This window comes from Mixophyes fleayi, chromosome 7 (genome assembly GCF_038048845.1).
Source record: "Mixophyes fleayi isolate aMixFle1 chromosome 7, aMixFle1.hap1, whole genome shotgun sequence".
In the NCBI taxonomy this organism is placed as follows: domain Eukaryota; kingdom Metazoa; phylum Chordata; class Amphibia; order Anura; family Limnodynastidae; genus Mixophyes; species Mixophyes fleayi.
In genome coordinates this window covers 100,590,359-100,610,187 of record NC_134408.1, presented here as the reverse complement: position 1 = coordinate 100,610,187, position 19,829 = coordinate 100,590,359, and the positions used below count along the sequence as shown (strand labels likewise).

The 19,829-nt window shown below is 38.9% G+C and overlaps 1 protein-coding gene across 7 annotated transcripts in view; it reads right to left on the bottom strand.

The window, feature by feature from the left end:
* Positions 1–19,829, bottom strand: part of ADAM23 (ADAM metallopeptidase domain 23) — a 186,340-nt gene that overhangs the window by 68,579 nt on the left and 97,932 nt on the right. For all 7 annotated transcript variants that reach the window (XM_075180208.1, XM_075180210.1, XM_075180209.1 and 4 more), the window contains exons 6-8: positions 11,106–11,169; positions 1,706–1,778; positions 319–401 (exon numbers count right to left, since the gene is read on the bottom strand). In XM_075180208.1, the coding sequence (XP_075036309.1) occupies positions 319–401; positions 1,706–1,778; positions 11,106–11,169 (220 nt within the window). The remainder of the gene's footprint in view (positions 1–318; positions 402–1,705; positions 1,779–11,105; positions 11,170–19,829) is intronic.

Sequence of the window (19,829 nt, the reverse complement as noted above, 5' to 3'; positions counted from 1 at the left end):
ATGTATCTTCAGACCCGTGCCTTGATGAATTCAGGAGTACATAAAGCCTAAATACATGCGTGTAATACTAAATGCGGGTTGCGCTCAGAATATGTGTCTTGATGAATCAAGGCCAATGTGTTTTATTAAGGCTTCCAGCAAGCCTCCACCAGAACAACTTTGATCCGCAGGGGATTTCATTTTTTTCTTTGCATCATTAACTTCCGGTGTAAAAGGTTATTGAAACAACATGGTGTTTGTTGTTTACCATCAAATGTAGTTGTGCTTGTACATTTTTGCAAGAAGCTTTAAAAATCTACATTTTCAACTGTTACTTACATTTAGTGCTCGTTTTCTTCTCCTTCTTAGCCACTGTGTTTGTGCAAAAAATGGCTGCTCATTGGTGTCTTTCCTTTCTGATTCTGCCGGAGTTGACGAGAAAATTACTATTATAATTTATTCATTATTTCAGACTACTTTATTTTTATTTTTTTATATGTCCTTCTGCAACTTTTACTAGATAACCTGCTTGATATGCCTCACTTTCGTCACTGTTTTTCACTAAAGACTCTATATCATATAAGCAACTTTTTATTTGTATTTCCCTTGGATATAACACACAACTGCTCAGTATCACAACTGTACCCAATCCAAAGAGCTGAGCTCTGTTGTACCCAAAACAGAGACAGGCTGGGCTGGGGGGCAGGTTGGCATCTGCCCCCCTGGCCCGATCACATAGTGGGCTACCTTGGGCTGGGTCACTGGGCCACCTGCATTTTTTTTCCATTAAAATAGGCTTCTGAGTCGAATCTTGCCTTTCGGGCTAAAATTTGCCAGCCCTCCCTTGACCCAAAGGTAACAAAATAAGCAACTTTTCATGATAAGTATAAAGATCTTGGTGAAAAATACAAACATCAGAAAGATAAAGCAATGTACTTACCAATAGCTACAGAAGAGTATTTTAAATAACCTATGCAAGATATCTGAAGGTGGAAACTCCTTTAAATATGAGTGTAACCACAAAACCGTCTACAAAAATGAATTTAGCAGTTTACTGTACAGATGTCATCATTTGCTTCCTAATTATTCTTACCTAGCCCTAAAACGTAGGCAAATGTAAACAAGGTACAGACTGCACTTTATGTTGGACCCACTTTACTATTAACAATTGCAGTTCCACATAAAGCCAGGTCCTGATTATCCAATATGCTAACTAGACTGCAGCCTAGGGCACAGGACTTTAGGTGGGCTGGCAAAAAATTTTGAGGTGTAAAATTGTGACAGAGAGCGGTATAAACTGAAATTAATTTTCGGCCATGATCCATGTAACACAGATCTAAGAAAATTTCAACAGCCATTGATGTCTTAAAATTGACAATTATGTGAAATTACACTTTCTACTACAATGTAAAACTTTATTGCACAACCTTCTACACAAACACACGTCATTTTGAGTTTTTAGATTCAAGATATTACACCTGTATCACTACACTTGTATTACAGAAACCTAATAAAGTAGCTATCACCAAACTGCCAGACATTACCCTAACACTCATATGTGGAGCAGATTTTTCTAGGATAACTCCTGCCTGAAGAAAAAACCCATTCATGCAGAACATTATCCAGTTTATGTCACAAGTGTGATATTGTAAACATTATGGAATCTCTGACACAAGTGTGGTTTGACTCTTCTGTATATAGCAGCTGAGCAGTAGGTGTGACTTACCAGAAAGGTTTGGAAGTCTGGAAATGTGGGACCCTGGAACTTTTTCTATGATGTGAGGTCGACTTGTGCTTTCCTGGTGAAGAAACAACGACATGTGATCAAATCCTATCTCATCACAAAAAGCCAGGATAATGTTGGTCTAAGGTGCGTCTAGTCTATGAAAATAATATAATTTCACAGTTCTGGGAAATTAGATATTTGCAGTAATTTTCTATAAATACAGAAATATTTAACAGGAAATTTACTAAGGTGCAGTTTATTGTGTATTTTGCAATCCGCCATACATTGGATGGTTTTCAGCTCCGAACCACAGAGAACTCCTGAATTGCACGTGGTCTAGGCCAAATCGCATGCTACTGCCCCTTACATTCAATAGCAGCATTGCTTAATTACTATCAGGCCTGGTTCACCGGGGGGTCCCCGCACCTAGAGAGCATTGGCCTAATGACAACTAGAACTGGACCCTTCTGCTGGTACCCGTGGTCATTGGGTACCAGGGTATTACTGTCCCGAAAAATAACCATATTGAATGGATGGGCAACTCTTGATGAACACCTAACGCAAAATGAATTATGCTGCGATGATCCCGGCTAGTCAATAGTTGGACAGCCAATCAGCAGTGATCTCTTATCTGAGAATGTCTGAGCAGTGTATCCGGGCTCACTGGAGATTTATTCATTTTGCGTCCGGAGTTATCGGAGCGTTCTGTCCATATGTTTTTATCTTTCTCATATAGATTAACAGTTTCCATTGGATTACGTTGACCAAGAAAGATGTTAAGTAAGTATTTATTATAGGTGCAGCATTTTTTATTTATGAGGGCAAAAAGTAATTGTTACTTATGGGGGCATTATGGAATTATTTATCATAGTTTTATATATTTTTTTATTGTCGGGTCAGTTTATATTTATTTATGATCAGGACAATAGTTATTTATGTATGATCCAGACAATAGTTTATGAATGGGGATATAGGTATTTATGATGAGAGCAATAGTTAACTATTTTTTAGGGGAGCAATACGTGTAGTACACATTTGTGGCATTACAAATGCAAATATGCCAAGAACATGGGCTGTCAGTGCTTGCTGGCACCTCTTGTGCCATAATAGATTGCCCTATACTTCAACAGTATGAGACTAGTACCCAACAGTCAACGGTACCAGGAGGGGCCCAGTGCATGTCAGCTGATGAGGAGGAGGTTGGGATGTTAAGGAATGTAAGGGAGAGGCTTTTTTCATTTTTTGTTCTTTTTCTTATATGCGGTTTAAGTTAACTCGCTTGTCAGAACCACATCTTTATTTTTATTATTAAGCAGCAGTCTGACATGCAGTTTGGCATACTGCCCCTTGATATATGGGACACTTTATATCCCAGCAAGGTCTCCAAACTGCTAATGCACTTTGAGCACTTGCTGTTTTCATTCATGTGCTTTGATGTGCGGTTTGGCATTTAGTAAATTGCACAGTTTACAAACTGCACACAAAGCGGATGAAAACCATCAGTTTAGTTTGATGCTAATGTATATGTTCCCATTTTTTGTAATGTATTTGGGGTATTTTTGTCTGTTCTTTTTTATTGTAAATGTATAACGTTTGTTCTTCCTTTTGAGTAACCCCCTCCCCCTTGTTGTACCCTCTTTATAACTCTTTTTTCTGTACCAAGATACTTACCCTTGAAAAAACTCAGTAAAAATTATTGATAATAGCAAAGAAAGCCTGTAGTTTGATCATAGTTAGTAAATTTCTCCCTTAATGTGAATTGAGTTGCATCCGTTTACATTATTTGAAGGTCTTTCTTTGGTGCAAAGCCCTTACAATGGGAAGATAAAGTTTGTTTATGGATATCTGTGCTGCCTTCAATATGTGACCAATATTTTTCCAGAAACCTCAAGTGACAGCTCAAGAAGCAATATATGAGCAACCTTAGAGCAAATGCCAATTTTAGATTTAATACCAAATCAATTACAAAATTGCTTAAGAATGATGAGTACATCTATAATTGTATTATATAGATTACAATTCTTAAAGAGCCAATTACCACTTACAATTGTAAAGGATATATAAACATTCAAAACCAATCAAAAAACAATTATAACAATATAGAATTAACAGAAAATATATATTTAGACCATTATATTAAAGAGCTTTAATAATAAAGTGTGTGGAGCCAGTTGATTTATACCATTGATAAACCATACTCCCTGAAAATGTAAAAGGCTAAACCAGTGTACTCCAATGAAAGAGAGAATACAGAGGTGCAAAAATTATACAAATATTATATGAATTAATTAGACAGTTAGTCAGTTGTACAAGTGTTTGTCGAGCCACCAATTGTGGTCATTACCAACTTCCCATGCAGGTCATACAAACAAATTAGGATAATGCAGATTGGTCCAACTATGTCTTCCACCACTAGTTCATTCTACAGGTTCTCACTGTTCAAAGTAGAACAATGAAACAAATACGCACCACTTAAGAGTGGCACTGAGGCGTAAAAAACTACCTGCAAACACTGCACCACAGACATTATCTGAGACCGCATCCTACATTAAACCCCATTCCATACACTAAAGTATATTTAACATATTACTACAGTATTAAATATATAACCCATATAAACATTTAAATAGGGTCACTATAAAAATATGTGTATAATAACTGGGTATCAATCAGATGATCCTATTACAGCAAGTCAGGGAGGTGCATCTGATAAAACATAATGAGGCAGCTGTCACATGCAGCTGAATGAGGGGCAGCATTATGTATTCACTAACCTAATAAATATTACTTTGAAAAATTGTGTCTAACATACAGTGACTATAAAAAGTAATCACCCCATTTGGCATTAATCACATTTTATTTTCTTACATTATGAAATTAAAATGGGTTTAGGGGCCTATTTATGAATGGCCACATATGCCGCCCGTTAATTATCATCCCTAATTGAAATGATATGGGATGATATATCACAGCCATTTATTGAAAACTCATGCAGGGGCAGCACATGCGATAGGAGACTGTCCCAGCGATGACTTTCTGTAACTAACAACTCAGAGTTTAAACCCAGAGTGAGTCTTTACATGCGCAGAGCCATTTTGCGGTAGTTAACCAGACGGCAGTCCCCACTGAAAATGCTGGGGACTATGGTTTAATGCGAAATGTAAAGCCGGTGATATCTTTGACATCTCCTGTGTTAGACTTTTGTCACATAGATGTGTTACTTAAAAATGCCTAAACCATGTGCAAAAATTCGTTTCCACATGGCTTAATAAATAGGCCTCTTATTGATTCATTCATGAACACAAAATACCATGTAATATGAACTAGAAAACAACTGAAAAGCTTTACACATAAAAACGGACATAAGTATTTGCCTCCTTCGTTTAATTCTTAGTAGAAGCACCATTAGCAGCAATTACAGCTGAGTCCATTTGGGTAAATCTCTACCAGCTTTGCACATCTGGAACATTAATTTTCGCCCATTTTCGATTGTAATACTGTTTATCATGTTGGATCGGGAATACTGGGAAACAACAATTTTCAATAATTCCACATTCAATTAGCAATGAGATAGAGGTTTATATATCAACTGGACTACTCCTGGACATTGAAGTTTTTTTGTTTAAGACACCCCAATGTGGCTTTTGTTGTATGCTTTGGGTCATTGTCCTACCGGAATTTAAATCTTCTCTCAAGTTCTATATCTCTTGCAGACTGCAAAACTCTTTCATTTATGAATATTTTGCTCCATCCATTTTTTCCTGTTCATGACGCAGAGAAAGCACCCCTATGCTTCATGGTAGGGGTAGTATTCTTGGGATGATGCATAGTTTTAGGCTTGCATCAAACATAATAACATAATAACCTAATATCCTGCCCTCACTGACGTCGCCCAGCCTATCACAGTGATAACAAGAACAGGTTAATGTAATCATCCCTAAATATTAAAAATAAACAAATACAAAGAGAAAAATATGGGCTATAAGTCACTTGAACAATAGTAAACATAAATGTTCTTGTGCTAAAATGTTTTATTCTGTTGGGAATGTCTACCTTGTTGGTAATTGGGGGTGAAGATGTAAAAGAAGAGATGTCACTTCTGTACCTGTCGTCATCCTTGTCTCTCCCACTCTCTTATCCTCAATCGCCCACCTAAGGGTGACTCATTGTCTTCAGGCTTTACCATGGGAATACCTCAAGATTAAAACCTTACTACATATTTCTTACTTTGGAGAACAAAACCAAGCTTAATAATCTGAAGAGACGCACTGTGCAACAGTGTTCTGCTACATCAAAGTTTAACCTTCTACCTTTTTAGGAACACCCCTTTAATTAAATAATCTTGTCCATCTTTCCCCTAAATACTGGTTGGTTTAGCCTAAATTACGGCTTAAGGTAATCAGGAGAGTGAGGAAACATCAGCACTGACTCTATTACATGTGAAATGTTTGTGTGTTTGAAGATTTTTCATTTGTACATTGGCCAAAATGCATCTAGAAATATGCGTCTCTATCAAAGTGCAACTGGAAGGTTCGATAAGTGTCCAACTAAAACTGTAGAATAGACATGGTCTCCACCAGCTTTGAGCTGATGCAAAATGTTGGAAATGTATGTGCTGATGGAAAGACATTAAAATGTAACTTATCCACCACTTTCACTCATTTCAATAAACTCTCTCTGGAAAAGCACTGTGTTTTGCACAGCTCTGCAGGCAAAGGAGTGTGCCTGCTTCGTACTTAGCAAGGAATACGCTTTTCATTGCACCTCCATCAACTGCTGCAACCTTCTTCCTCTCTACACTGCCAGCTTGCTTGGCAAACCTATGCGCTGAAATCTAAGCAAACCTGTGGAAACTGAAGTGGATATTCCCTTGCGGGGGTTCCTGGTGAAGACCTGGGACACGTTAGACTCTGCGCCTCTTTGGTGAGTAGTGCCAAAACCAGTAAGCAGAATATTCTAAGTTGTGACAGCCAAAAGGTGTCCAAAGAGGATATTGCTCTGCGCCACAGCCTTTTTGAACTTCATTATAAAGCCCTTTGCAAGCTTTTTTCAACAACTCCAGTTTCCTTGTACGTAATTATGACCTATGTTTTCTAATCTTTAGTAAGAATAGTTTTGGACATAGATGTGAATTGGTTAAGAGTTATTAATGCAAAATGTATCCAAGCACAGAAAACTTAGCACCATGATCTATGGCATTGTCAATATGATTAATGTTTTGTGACTACAAATGTTCAACAATGGGGCCAAATGCAATGTGGTATGATGACTATTCATTTTTCGTGTGATGCTGAGAAACAAAACTAGAACATATCACTGACTATTTGTCCAAAATTTACTGTACCACAGAATGCAGCCTATTACGCGGCTGTGTAGTCATTGTAAATATAAATTTAAAAAAAACTCCAAAATCATAAAGACAATAAAATGGATAGGTCTATTACTAGTCCTAAAGCAGACACAAAGAGACATTTTGGAATTCGAAAAATAAAGAAGCACAGCCCATTTTATTTTCTGCTAGCTGAGGACCAGATTCATACACAGATGCTTGCATCTAATCCAATTTGTAATGTCCTTCCACATGTGACATTTTGTGAACTAGCTGAGCTGATAGGAATATCATCATCATCATCTATTTATATAGCACCACTGATTCCGCAGTGCTGTACAGAGAACTCACTCATATCAGTCCCTGCCCCATTGGAGCTTACAGTCTAAATTTCGTAACATACACAAAGACTAAGGTCAATTTGTTAGCTGCCAATTAACTTACTAGTATGTTATTGGAGTGTGGGAGGAAACTGGAGCACCCAGAGGAAACCCACACAAACACGGGGAGAACATATAAAATCCTCAAAGATAAGGCCGTGATCAGGAATCGAACCCATGACCCCAGTGCTGTGAGGCAGAAGTGCTAACCACTAAGCCACAATTCTGCCCATGAATATGCATGCTGTCAGCTCGACACTGGTGCAAAAGTGAACTCTTTTGCAGAGTGTAAATGATGGAGCACCCCTCTGTACACAAAGGATCAACTCTAAAATTGTGGCGTGAAAACTTGCTTTGGCACTTGTCTACAAAACTAGGCATAGTGGTATGTTCCTCTGTACTTCACTCCTCCCACCGCCTCCAATTGGTTGGTACAACCTTCTGCTTCTCTGCAAACATCTTGCTCTGTAAAATATGCGCTTTGGTGAAAATGTAAGTGCATTTGATCAAATCAAGGCCCACGGGGCCTCTAAATAGGGTTTTGGAGTTCGTAAATGAGGCCCACTCTCAAAACCAGGAATGCCTCTCTAAATGTAGGATCTCCACCTCTTGAAGTTCATTACAATTGTTTGTACGCTTCTGCTAGCCCACATTCGTTAAGTAACATCCCAGTCTGCATATATGTTCTCAACTCCTCCCATTAGAAAGAACAATTTTGACTTTTTTGCACAGTAAATGACTAAAATAGAGGCCTTTGTACTGCACTTTTTTATTTTACAAATTTTGGAAATGGCCATTACTGTTTCCGTTAGTGTCAACATTCTTATTGTTTTGTCACCATATGCAAAGATGATAGATGGAAAAAGTTTTCTGCTGACTTTAAGAATACTTAAGAAGTTCTTAGTCAGAATCTCAAAGCAATTGGTGGCTCCGGTCACGTTCTGCTTCACTGAAGAAAATCAGCAGCATCGGTCGACAAGCATGAATCAGCATAACTGCTATATCAAACATAGGAACACCTAAGCATTTTCTCAAGCAGAATATTTTACTGTCAGATGTAAGACTATCAATATCAAGGTATCATTTAAATTTGAGTAGAAAGTTGTACTGAAAATATACATAGGAAGGAGAATTTATAGTTTGCAAGCACATTTTCCATTTCCTAAAATACTGCTTGTTGTAGCATATTTACAATATGTATTCAGTCATGAGAAATGTATGTTGTCTTTATTTCATGTATCACATTTCTACATTTGAAAGTACAGCTGCTAGGTTGAAAATGTATCCAACTAAAAGTATAGAACGAGAAAAATATGAGAGCTGGTGCAAAAATTAAGTCTTTTGGTGGGTGGAAATGATTGTATATGACTCTGCACAGCAAGGAACACATCTAAAAATGTGATTTCTCCACCCCATTATTTCATATCAATATCCTCGCTCCTCTCTCATTTTTATTTTTACAAACATGTTTGTTACATTTAATTTCGTATAATGTACATCTATTAAGTGGGAGTTGATTTATATCATACTTGCCAACTCTCCCGGAATATCCGGGTCAGTCTCCCGGACTCCTGGGAGAGCTGGCAAATCTCCCGCATCCCGCTGCAGCCACCACTAAATGACACGATTTGCGGTGAATCGTGGCATTTTGGCCCCGCCCCCTGCGACAAAACATCATTTCCGCTGAGGGGGGAGGGACCAAAATAAAGCGATTTGCCCCGCCCCTCCCGCCTTCCAGTCACGCCCATCTCCCGGAAACAGATTAGAGAAAGTAGGTAAGTATGATTTATATCAGTAAACCACATATGCGTAAGGATTTGCAAAGCAAGATGATTTTTTTTTCTACAAAGGAGGAATATTTTGTACTATTGTACATATTGTAATATTAGGTGGATAAGGATGATTTTGTCAGTGTGCTGATATTTACAGTTATAGGTATTGAAGATATTGAAGACAAAAAAGAAATGATCCTAGATTCACAAGATAAAAATAAAAAATGCAAGGAGTGCCCACATGTGAAAGAACATGACTCAAATGGGTACTCACTCATCCCAAATTAGATAAAGGTGAATAACTGAATGAAAGCCCTGTACCCAGTGCTTACCTGTTCACGTAATGACTCGTAACACTATACACTGCTTCTACAACTTTATTCTCGGAACGGGTTTAAACCCAATGTTTAATTTGTCCTGTTCTATGTTTTTCTGTGTCATTCATGTCTGCTTAGCCAGTTCATGTCTGCTTAGCTGTGTGACTGTAGGTCTCAATGTGAATACTGTCCATAGTGGGGCCTATGGGGCGTGCAGCAATTCAGGTTTATTTTCATAAATGATTGGGTGGGGTTAGGGGTTGCCAAGCACTTCAGAAGCACTTGGTATGCCCACAGGGGATGGAGCACACCCCCAACGTGGCATGAACATGGCTATTTTTGTGTCCTACATTTGGCTTAATTACCCACAGGAAAATGGTGGGAGGTATGATAGTGTAACTTCCTGAATGTGCCTTACAATAAGAAATGCAAGACGTAGCTTTTTCAACATGTAAACAAAATATTTTTAAACACAATCTGAAAACCTCACATCAATCCAGATCTTGGCAGGACAGTCAATATTCTGACGAACAGCGCGGCTGCGCATTTTTACGGTTTATACGGCAAGAGTAACGCATACTTTTGCACACGTCTCTATGGGGCACACAAAAGTGAGCGGATATTTCACTGCATAGTGTTTCGCGCCCATTTCGGGACACTAAGCTGTGATTTTTTTTTAACAATTAAATCTGCCACAATATATGAATGACCAATGAAGAAAGCACTTACCAGTTTCAGAGGTGAATCCTCAATAAGCCAAACAGAAGCGATTAGCTAGTGTTGGCAATCATTATCATCACTAGCATGTACCGGCACCTGCCCTCAGGCACCCAGAATTGCTACTGCTGCTAACAGGTGTACATGCATCTCTGTGCACGTCTACCTCTGTTTGCAATTATGTGAATATGCAAATGCATTTTTCACTATCAAAACAAATATTTAAAAATCTTTTCTTGTGCTTATGACCTGGTTGGGTGTAAATGTATCTGGGTGCAAATAAGTCTGAGTGAAACCTGGTGCGGAGCTGGATGCATCCTGAGATGAGTACAGCTTAGCATATAACTGCAAATACACTATTTTTATGTGCAACACTCAAAAGCTTTTGGATGTATGTATGTATGTTCAACTCCGTCTGAGAACCTTACACTTTGAAATACTACATTTATCCCTGGACAAGCCAACGCTGCACAAAAATGCAACAACTGTTTCAGTCACTAAGGTGCAAATTATCTAGAGATATATAGAAATATAGCGTATGAATAAACTTTTACAAAACTCATTGGGAGGAATTCAATTCCCAACGCTGTTCTAAAGAATAACGCGGGCCGCGCACTATTACCGTTACTACGGTAATCTCTACGCTGAATTTTGCTTGCAGCTCTGAGAGCTGTGAGCAAAAATCTGCATTAAAATTACCGTAGTAGAGGTAATAGTGCACGGCCCGCGTTGTTCTTTAGAACAACATTGGGATTGAATCACCCTTAAGTAGGTAGTACATTTTATCATGTGAAAGAGAATAAATAATGTGTCACATATTCTGTAGTTTTTTTTCTTAGTATTATATGTGCTTTTCATATAAATCAGTTGATTTGGAATACTTACAGTGTTGTGATTTATGTCCACTGGATATATGGTGTAGGTGTGGGTGTCATCATCAAACATTCCGCTGGAAAAGAGAGAGGCAGTAAAATTGATGCTGCCATGTAAACAGACAATATACTAAATTAATGCAAACACACAATTTGTAACCGTTTAGTTTCAAAAGGCATTAATGCAAGTTTTTACCATCCTACAACTTTTATTAAATACATTTCTTTATGTTTCTGACTCCATTCTGTGTTTTTCAGCCATATCTTTACAATATTAAGAAAAGTTGTTTATTTTCATTGCCCTGTGATTTTGACACAAAGCTTATTTTATGATATAAAGGAATCCAATTCAGAGAGAAAATAAAACCTGCATCATATCCAGGGCTAACAAAAGTGTAAAAATGAAAATCTTAAAAATAACATAGACATAAATGGAAAGCGCAAAAGGAATCTAGAAACAAAATCTACATATTTGTTTAGTAAATGATGTGCACAAGTCAATACATCAGTGGATGGTAGAAAGACCCTTTTAATAGGTATTTGGTTTAAGAAATATTATCATTCTAAACTGTTTTAGATTTGGCATGACAGAGCTAAGCAAAATCTCTTAATGCATCTTAATTCGAAAGACAATAGAAACAAGGTCACTATAATGCACAATGGATAAAGAGAATTGCAGTAAACAATTAGAATTCTCATAGACCTAAGGGTAAAGGAACTCATGTGACTGACGGCATTTGGAGGAAGCTTAATAGACTTGTGCTACCACTTTTATTTGCAATCTTGTTGTGAGCTTTCTAGCAGTACAGGCAATAGCAAATGGATGGACTGGATTGTAACTTGAAGCCAAGAGGCCTGATGCGGAGTTGTACGCATGTTGGGCATAGTTTACACTATAAAGAGCCGCTCGTAAAAATAACGTATTGACGCTCATATCCTGAGTGGTAGGCGTCTGAGGATGCGCCCAGCTCTGCACCTGCAGCATATACGCCAGGTATATATCAGGCAAACATACTCCCACATACGTATACACACAAGGTCATAAGCGCAAGCAAAGTCTATTAACATTTGTTATGATAGAGAAAAACATATTCACTGTTAGGCTTGATTTAATACAGCAGATATAATACGCCACGTGTACCAAGAAAAGTAGCAAACAAATAGTTTTCTAAAATACGCCCATGAAATCCTATAATATATGCACGATTAATGCAGAAAGCACCTGTTCGCTTCAGAGATGAAGCCGTAATCAACCAATCAGAAATGGCTAGCTAGTCATGACCGTCATCACGAGCAGCGGCAGCACAGCTCCTAGTGGAGTATGGAATATGGAGTATGCGTTTCTTTGCTGGTCTTCCTCAGCCACATTTGAACACATGTACTTGCACTCCCTATGTGGGGCTGTGCAGTGCAAGTGTAATTTACGCTACACAAACAGGTGTACGTCCAACTCAGCATCAGGCCCAATGTCATTAGAAGCCTAGTCCTTATATATATATGCAATAATGTTGTCCTTCCAGAGTTGGAATTTGCAGAGGGTGCAGGACACTGAGTATTGTGGTTTATGTATAAATTGCCCACTGTGTAAGAATTGGCCCACACTAGCCAGCTCTTGTGTTCAGACAGTGTCTAAATAAGGTTTTCAATTCGGAGGCTGGTTGTGGGTATTCTGTTGCAAACTAGGTTTTTGAGGTGAATGTAGGCCATTATTAGGGGGAAATTCAATTCCCCCCGAAACAATGCTGTGCTAAGTCTATTACCTTTAATACAGTCAAGTTAGCACAGGGAGCCGCGAGCAAAAAGCCAGCATTGAAGTTACCATATTAACTGTAATTACGCGCACTACTATGGTGTAGTATTGGTAATAGTGCGCAGGCCACTTTACTTTTTACAGTAATGCGGCCAATTGAATTCCCCCTTTAGAATATAAGTTTGCTCCCAAAAGACTTGTAATTCATCACTGAGCACAATCAAGGTACCTGATTAGGTATAATTGCTGAATTTTTGTCATTAACATTTGGACATATACTAACTAGGTAAAACAATTTGCTGTATTTAGCATTGCATTAAGCAGGGTCCTGGCACGTACATCGGACGAGGACCTTCTCTGCCGATCACGTTTGTTGCTGCTCCAGTCTCTCTGTAGCAGGAAAGATACGGCACTGCTGCGCTAATGCTTTCAATTAGAGCCGTGTCAGATTTCCCCTGCTACAGGCATAGCCAAGCAGGGCTGAAGGTAATTCACAGTGATCCTGGCCACATGTAACTTCTGGAACTCTGCTAAATACTGATAACAACAGAGGAACCCTCATCAAAGTACTATTCCTAAACGAGAGGGGGGGGGGGTAGTAAAATTAATATTTATAGTGGAAAACCTCTTCTTGTTAAAATTCAGTAACCCTGAACAAATCATGCCCAAATTTACATTTTTGCTCCACTTTTTGCTATTGCTGTGCACCCATTTGCTGTTTTCACCATGGCCACCACAACTTCCACCATGTAGTGTAGTAGATGTTAGAAACTATGTATACAATAAAATTAATCAACAATGGCAAAAAAAGTGTTGTGAAATATTTAAACTCATAAAATAATCTAGAACAGCTTTGTAATGTGACGTTGAGACCTCTGCACAAATCTGAACCTGGGCTGAATCTGAATCTGAAGCTGGGATTTCTATTTCAACAATAGCTAGAGAACAGGCTGTGCTATGGTTGGACATGTTAAATTTTATTCAATTCCCCAACAATAAGTGGTAGAGATCCTATAAAATATGCATACCTAATTTTACACCAAAGGAAAGGAAAACAAGGGGCAAGGATAAGTAATAAGATTGGAACCCCTGGAATGGCAACTTTTGGGTTAATAAGACCTCTGTCCTTTATATGAAAAGAGTAAAAGAATGAAAAACACATGCATAATTTTCAAATAAAGTGTCAATCTGCCCAAAACTCTTGTTCACCTTTATATTAAATAAAAAAATATATTTGATTCATTGTAGTCCATATGAAAAGAAACATTTATAAAGAAAAATGCCCATAACAAATTGGCAGCCATCAGGACTCCCCTGAACTGTCAGCAAATCACAAGCAGGCAGTTTGGGAGAAAGTTTGTGCATGGGTGGGCATTGAACGAGAGTAACGGTTACTACCAGCTTTAGTCATTTCATATCAAATGTTCATGCTCTGATGAGTGATTTCTTATGGAAATTTCTTTCCCCATGGGTCATAATGGAAAAGAAAGACAAAGAAAAGAAAGAACAAGAGGAGTTTGTTTTTTTAAATATATTTATTATGGTGAATGAGGGTTGCGGTGAGTCTTTGAAAAAATTAAACTTTTTTTTTAAAGTTGTCTGTCTCTTCACTTTTGTTTTCCCCTTTAGTATAATGGCTAGAGGTCTTAGGGCCCCTGTCTATTATACTAGGACTAGTGAGACAGCAAAAGTACCAGTCCAGGGGTCCCAATCTTATTACGTACTGAATCCCGCACAGTTCAGAGGGTTTAGGAAGAGTAGTAGTTCCTTTCAGCATGGGGCTGGTAGCCTCTCTTGAGTGGCATGCTGATTTTTGTACCTAATACTGATTTTAACTGTCACAGGAGGACCCCAGGATTGTGATCTCTTTGTTATAGAGTTAATCAGGTCACACTCTAGCACTGGTGCTGTGAGTGGCTATTGTCCACTTTTAATTGTTTATTTTAAGCAGGACACTCTACAGGGGGACTGTTATATTGCTAGAGACAAGTGTGCTTGCAAATGCATTTCTCTGCCCAACAGTGAGCTGAATTTATAGCTGCACTCCAAGCAACATAATAAAAGGAGTTAAGAGGATCCAACTAACATCTTATAGCAAGCACCCTGCTGGGAACATGTCCTGAGTCTTGGATTTTCACACCTCAGCAGGCTAACCGGCTCCCAAGTCCCAGCTGATAATTATCTAGATTAAAGTTTCTTTCCAAAATCAGAGAATGTGGGCAATGGAAATGTGTTAGGCTTTTCAATTTGAAAAAAGGATGTGATTCTGTGAAATCCATATGCCGGGAATACAAAGAGACTCCAGGCAAGTCCAAAGGGTACCAGCTGTAAATGCATTTATAAATAAAACAAACTTCAAAGCACACATTTTCATAACTTGCTTTTTTTTTTAGAAGTCTTTGTGTCAATTTAAAATCAGAGAGAGAAAACAAATAAGGTGTGTGGATTATAAATAACCACTGAACAGAGAAGCTACAGATATCATGTAGCTCATTTGATATGCACTTTTGCAGGAGGTTATGACCTTATTGAATGGAGAATAATGTCTCTGTGATATACCAGAGGAAAGATATGGTAGGATAAAGATTTTGGACTGTTTTCTGAACAAGTTAAGAGTCACACCCAGGGGATCTCCTCCCCATATTAGCATATTCATTGTTCCTCTGAGGGACCCCACAGGAAATTGTGTTCATAAACCCACAGCATGTTATGAAAAAATGTCAGCTCTGGGGACTCATCTAATTGAGGACTGTCCATATTTTATTCTGCCTTGTCCCAGGCATACAGATGATATGAACTATGTGTTATATTTCTGTATTTTATCCCTACATTGTGCAACTGTATTTCATTTATTTCTATGTCATTTTATCATATGCTTTTTATTATGCATTGATTGCCCTGTACCATTTTATATTAAATATAAAATGTAATAGGTCTGTCCTTGATACTCTAACAAATCTTAAAATAAGCCTTTAAAGAAGACAAATTGCTTTACTCTACTAACCCTATATTTGCTTGACTATATTAACCCTTTGCATGCTTGCTTGTGCTGTGCTAGGTTATGATTGTGTTAGGCCCTTTTTGCTAACAAGGAGCATAGAGTGTTTCAGTGTGTACATTTGTGTGACAGTATTTTAGGGTTCTATTGCCCTAATAAAATAGATGGTGGAAGTGAATAGGTATGTAAGGATGGGAGACCTAATTTGCTAATTCAACTAGATCTGTAACTTGTGTGAAAGCTAAGGGCAAGATTGAGTACTGAAATTCTGTTTAACCCTTTGCAATAACATGCAAATCAGAGACACTGGGAGTGTGTTCGTGACTAAGCCGTATAAAAGGCTAAACTGAACAGTATTTTAAACTTGAAAGGTTTATTCAATTACAAGTGGTGGTACCAAAGGAGTAAGAGGTTAGACTTTGATATAACATTGACACTGTTACACTGTGCAACACCTAAAGATTTTTATACTTCTCTGCACAGTTTGCAAAGGCTGCTAAGGAGTGTAGAAAGGAGTTGTGTTCATATGCGCTGGATAGGCCATAGCTGGATTAAGGGGGGGGCACAGGGGGCATGTGCCCTGGGCCCCCTCTCTCCGAGGGCCCCCCGCATGACCTCACCTGGTGTCAGTTGCTGTCTGAAAGCAACTGACAGCAACCGCTCCGGGCCCCCCTCTCTCTGCGTCATCTTCATCTTTTCTCTTTTTTCTTTTGCAGCTTTTCATTTATTTATATTATTGCGGTCGGCTGCAGCGGCGGGGGGTGGGGTGGTTGCGGCTGGGTTCGGGGCTCTGCCCCTTTGTTAGTGGGGGGAGCAGGGTAGTAAAAAAATAGATATACTCATCTGATCACGGCACCGACCTCTCTCCTCCTCCTTCCTCTCTGCTCTGTTTACACTGAATGTCTGGCGTGACGTCATCAAGTCATGCCTGACATTCAGTGAGGAGCAGCGCAGAGAGGACCAAGAAAGAAGCAAGAAGAGAGAAAAAAAGAGAGAGAAGAAAAGAAAGAAGCTAATAGAAATGTAAAAAAAGGGAATAAAGCAGAAAAGCACACTATTAGGAAAAGGGGGGGGAGAGAGGCACAGTAAGGAAAAAGGGGGGAAGAGGCACAACATGAGAAAAAACGGGGAGAGAGAGGCACAGTTTGAGGAAAAAGGGGGGAGAGAGGCACAGTATGAGATAAAAGGGGGGAGAGAGTCACAATATGAGAAAAAAGAGGGTAGAGAGGCACAGTATGAGGAAAAAGGGGGGAGAGAGGCACAGTATGAGGGAAAAAAGGGGGAGAGGCACAGTATGAAGAAAAAGGGGGGAGAGAGGCACATCATGAGGAAAAAGGGGGAGAGAGGCACAGTTTGAGGAAAAAGGGGGGAGAGAGGCACAGTATGAGATAAAAGGGGGGAGAGAGGCACAATATGAGAAAAAAGAGGGTAGAGAGGCACAGTATGAGGAAAAAGGGGGGAGAGAGGCACAGTATGAGGTAAAAAAGGGGGAGAGGCACAGTATGAAGAAAAAGGGGGAGAGAGGCACAGTATGAGGAAAAAGGGGGGAGAGAGGCACAGTATGAGGAAAAAGGGAGAGAGGCACATTATGAGATAAAAGGGGGGAGAGAGGCACAGTATGAGGAAAAAGGGGAGAGAGACACACAGTATGAAGAAAAAGGGGGGAAAGAGGCACAGTATGAGGAAAAAGGGGGGAGAGAGGCACAGTATGAAGAAAAAGGGGGGAGAAAGGCACAGTATGAGAAAAAAGGGAGAGAGACAAAGCATGAGATAAAAGGGGGGAGAGAGGCACAGTATGAGAAAAAAGGGAGAGAGGCACAGCATGAGATAAAAGGGGGGAGAGAGGCACAGTATGAGGATAAAGGGGCCCCGCCCCCTCCCGTCCCCTAGTCACGCCCCTCTCCCGGAAACTTAGGTAAGTATGCGGTATCATTGCTAGTTTTAGTGTACATTATCAATGGTATTTTTAATGTACGATATCATTGCTAATTTTAATGTGTGGTGTCAATACCCATTTTAATGTGGTGTTTCAATGATTGTTTTAATGTACAGTATTTTAGTTTGTGGAAGCAATGATTTTTCTTATGCAGACAACCTAGGCGAGCCCTCTGGGAGAGCTGTAAGGGGCATATTCAATTACAATTCCGGTCCGCGGGATCGCGCCGGAACGGGCCGCGAACTCAATCCACGTTACCGCAATAACATGGATTTTAGTTCGCAGCCCATAGGGTTGAGTACGAAAATCTGCGTTATTGCGGTACCGTAATACCGGCAATAATGCGCACTTTCCGCTGTAACGCGCGCTATCGCGGATCGGAACCCTAATTGAATATGCCCCTAAATGTCATACTGTGGGCTGTAGGTGATGTAATGCAGGATGTGTCACTATGCCCTTAATTTTAGATCTTAGGGGCCCCTCTGTCTTAAGTGCCTCGGGCCCCCCAAAGCCTTAATCCAGCTCTGGGATAGGCCATTGTGGCACAGCACTGCAAAACCAATGTGTTTGTTTGGGTATACTCTGTATATGACCTCTTATCAGTCTGTATTCTGCAGCAAGAAATTGAATCAGCGGGAAGCCTGTATTCTTCACTGTCCTTAAGTGCAAAGTCTGCATTATTAAAACTGTCTCAGAACACTAAAGTTGTTAAACTAGCAAAATGCCCTTTCTTTCCTTTCTCGTACAGCATAAGAAGGGTGCTCTTAAAGCTGTATTAGAGCACAACGAAGCATGAAACATAGTTCTATAAATAATTTATCAGCTTGAATTCTGAGGTCGGCTCACAGTAATAGTCGTTGCTGTAACTGTACACTTCAATCAATTACTCTGTTTATCTGGGTCTGTTTATTAATTGAAAATGTGTTTTTCTCATTCTCTTCTGTTATTGTTGTTGTTATTATTGTTATTTTTTGGCAGTAAATATAGAACCAATTGCTTTGCTGTCATGTGATGTATGTGAACCTGTTTCTAGGCAGCCATTCCTTATCTGTGCTGTGTGCACAGGAACTGATTGTGATGCCACCATGCAGTATGCACCTGATTAGGTTGCTATGAAGAGTGCACATCATTTGTTTCTCATACATTTATGCAGTGTGGGTTTTAAAAGCTTCCTTGGTCGTACATTGTTCATGTATTAGTTTAGCAAGCAAAAAGTTTATCAGAAGACTTGTCTGTAGCCTCAGGTGAAAACGAACTGACATATGTTGGCCAAACTATTTGGGGATAAATTATCCATCAACTGTATTAAATGAAAATAAAATTTAAGTTTAATCTTAGCAACACGGACCATCGTTTTGCATCTGCTAACATATTACCTTCATTTTGGCGCATTGTCACCTTACTGATTTCGGTGGACTATCTGTAATGGATGTTGTGACAACATAAAATAAATACCAACTAACTATAAAAGTAGAGCTACAGGAGGACTAAGGTAACTTTCAAGCAGCAGATTTCTTTTAAGAAATTATATGAAGGAACATAGTTTCTCAAAACTATTTTTTATTTTAGGAAATAAGCAGTCAAAATATGTATATATATATATATATATATATATATATATATATATATATACACCTGACCTATAGTATGTCAAGGGACACCTACAACAGTAAAAAAGATGAAGTTTGAAGATCTGGATTGTGCATGTTTCCGGGGTTGGTACATGCAGCCCCACTGAAAATAATAATCTAATTGGACCCACGACAATATAATGGTATAATACAATTCTGATTTATCTGAGAGGAATATGGGATCATGTATTCCCTACTGTAAACTATAACGATATTTTAAATCAATGAGGCTTAGAAGGTTGTAGGCTGAGCGCTTTTATACAAGTCACAGAAATTCTAGGTGACTTCTAATACAAATAATCCTTTACAGTAGGGGAAGCATTATTCCTTACAATATACATTTTCACATTGAAGACATCAAAACTCACTGATTATATAAATGATTCTTATATATACATTTATACATATCTTAAATATCACTT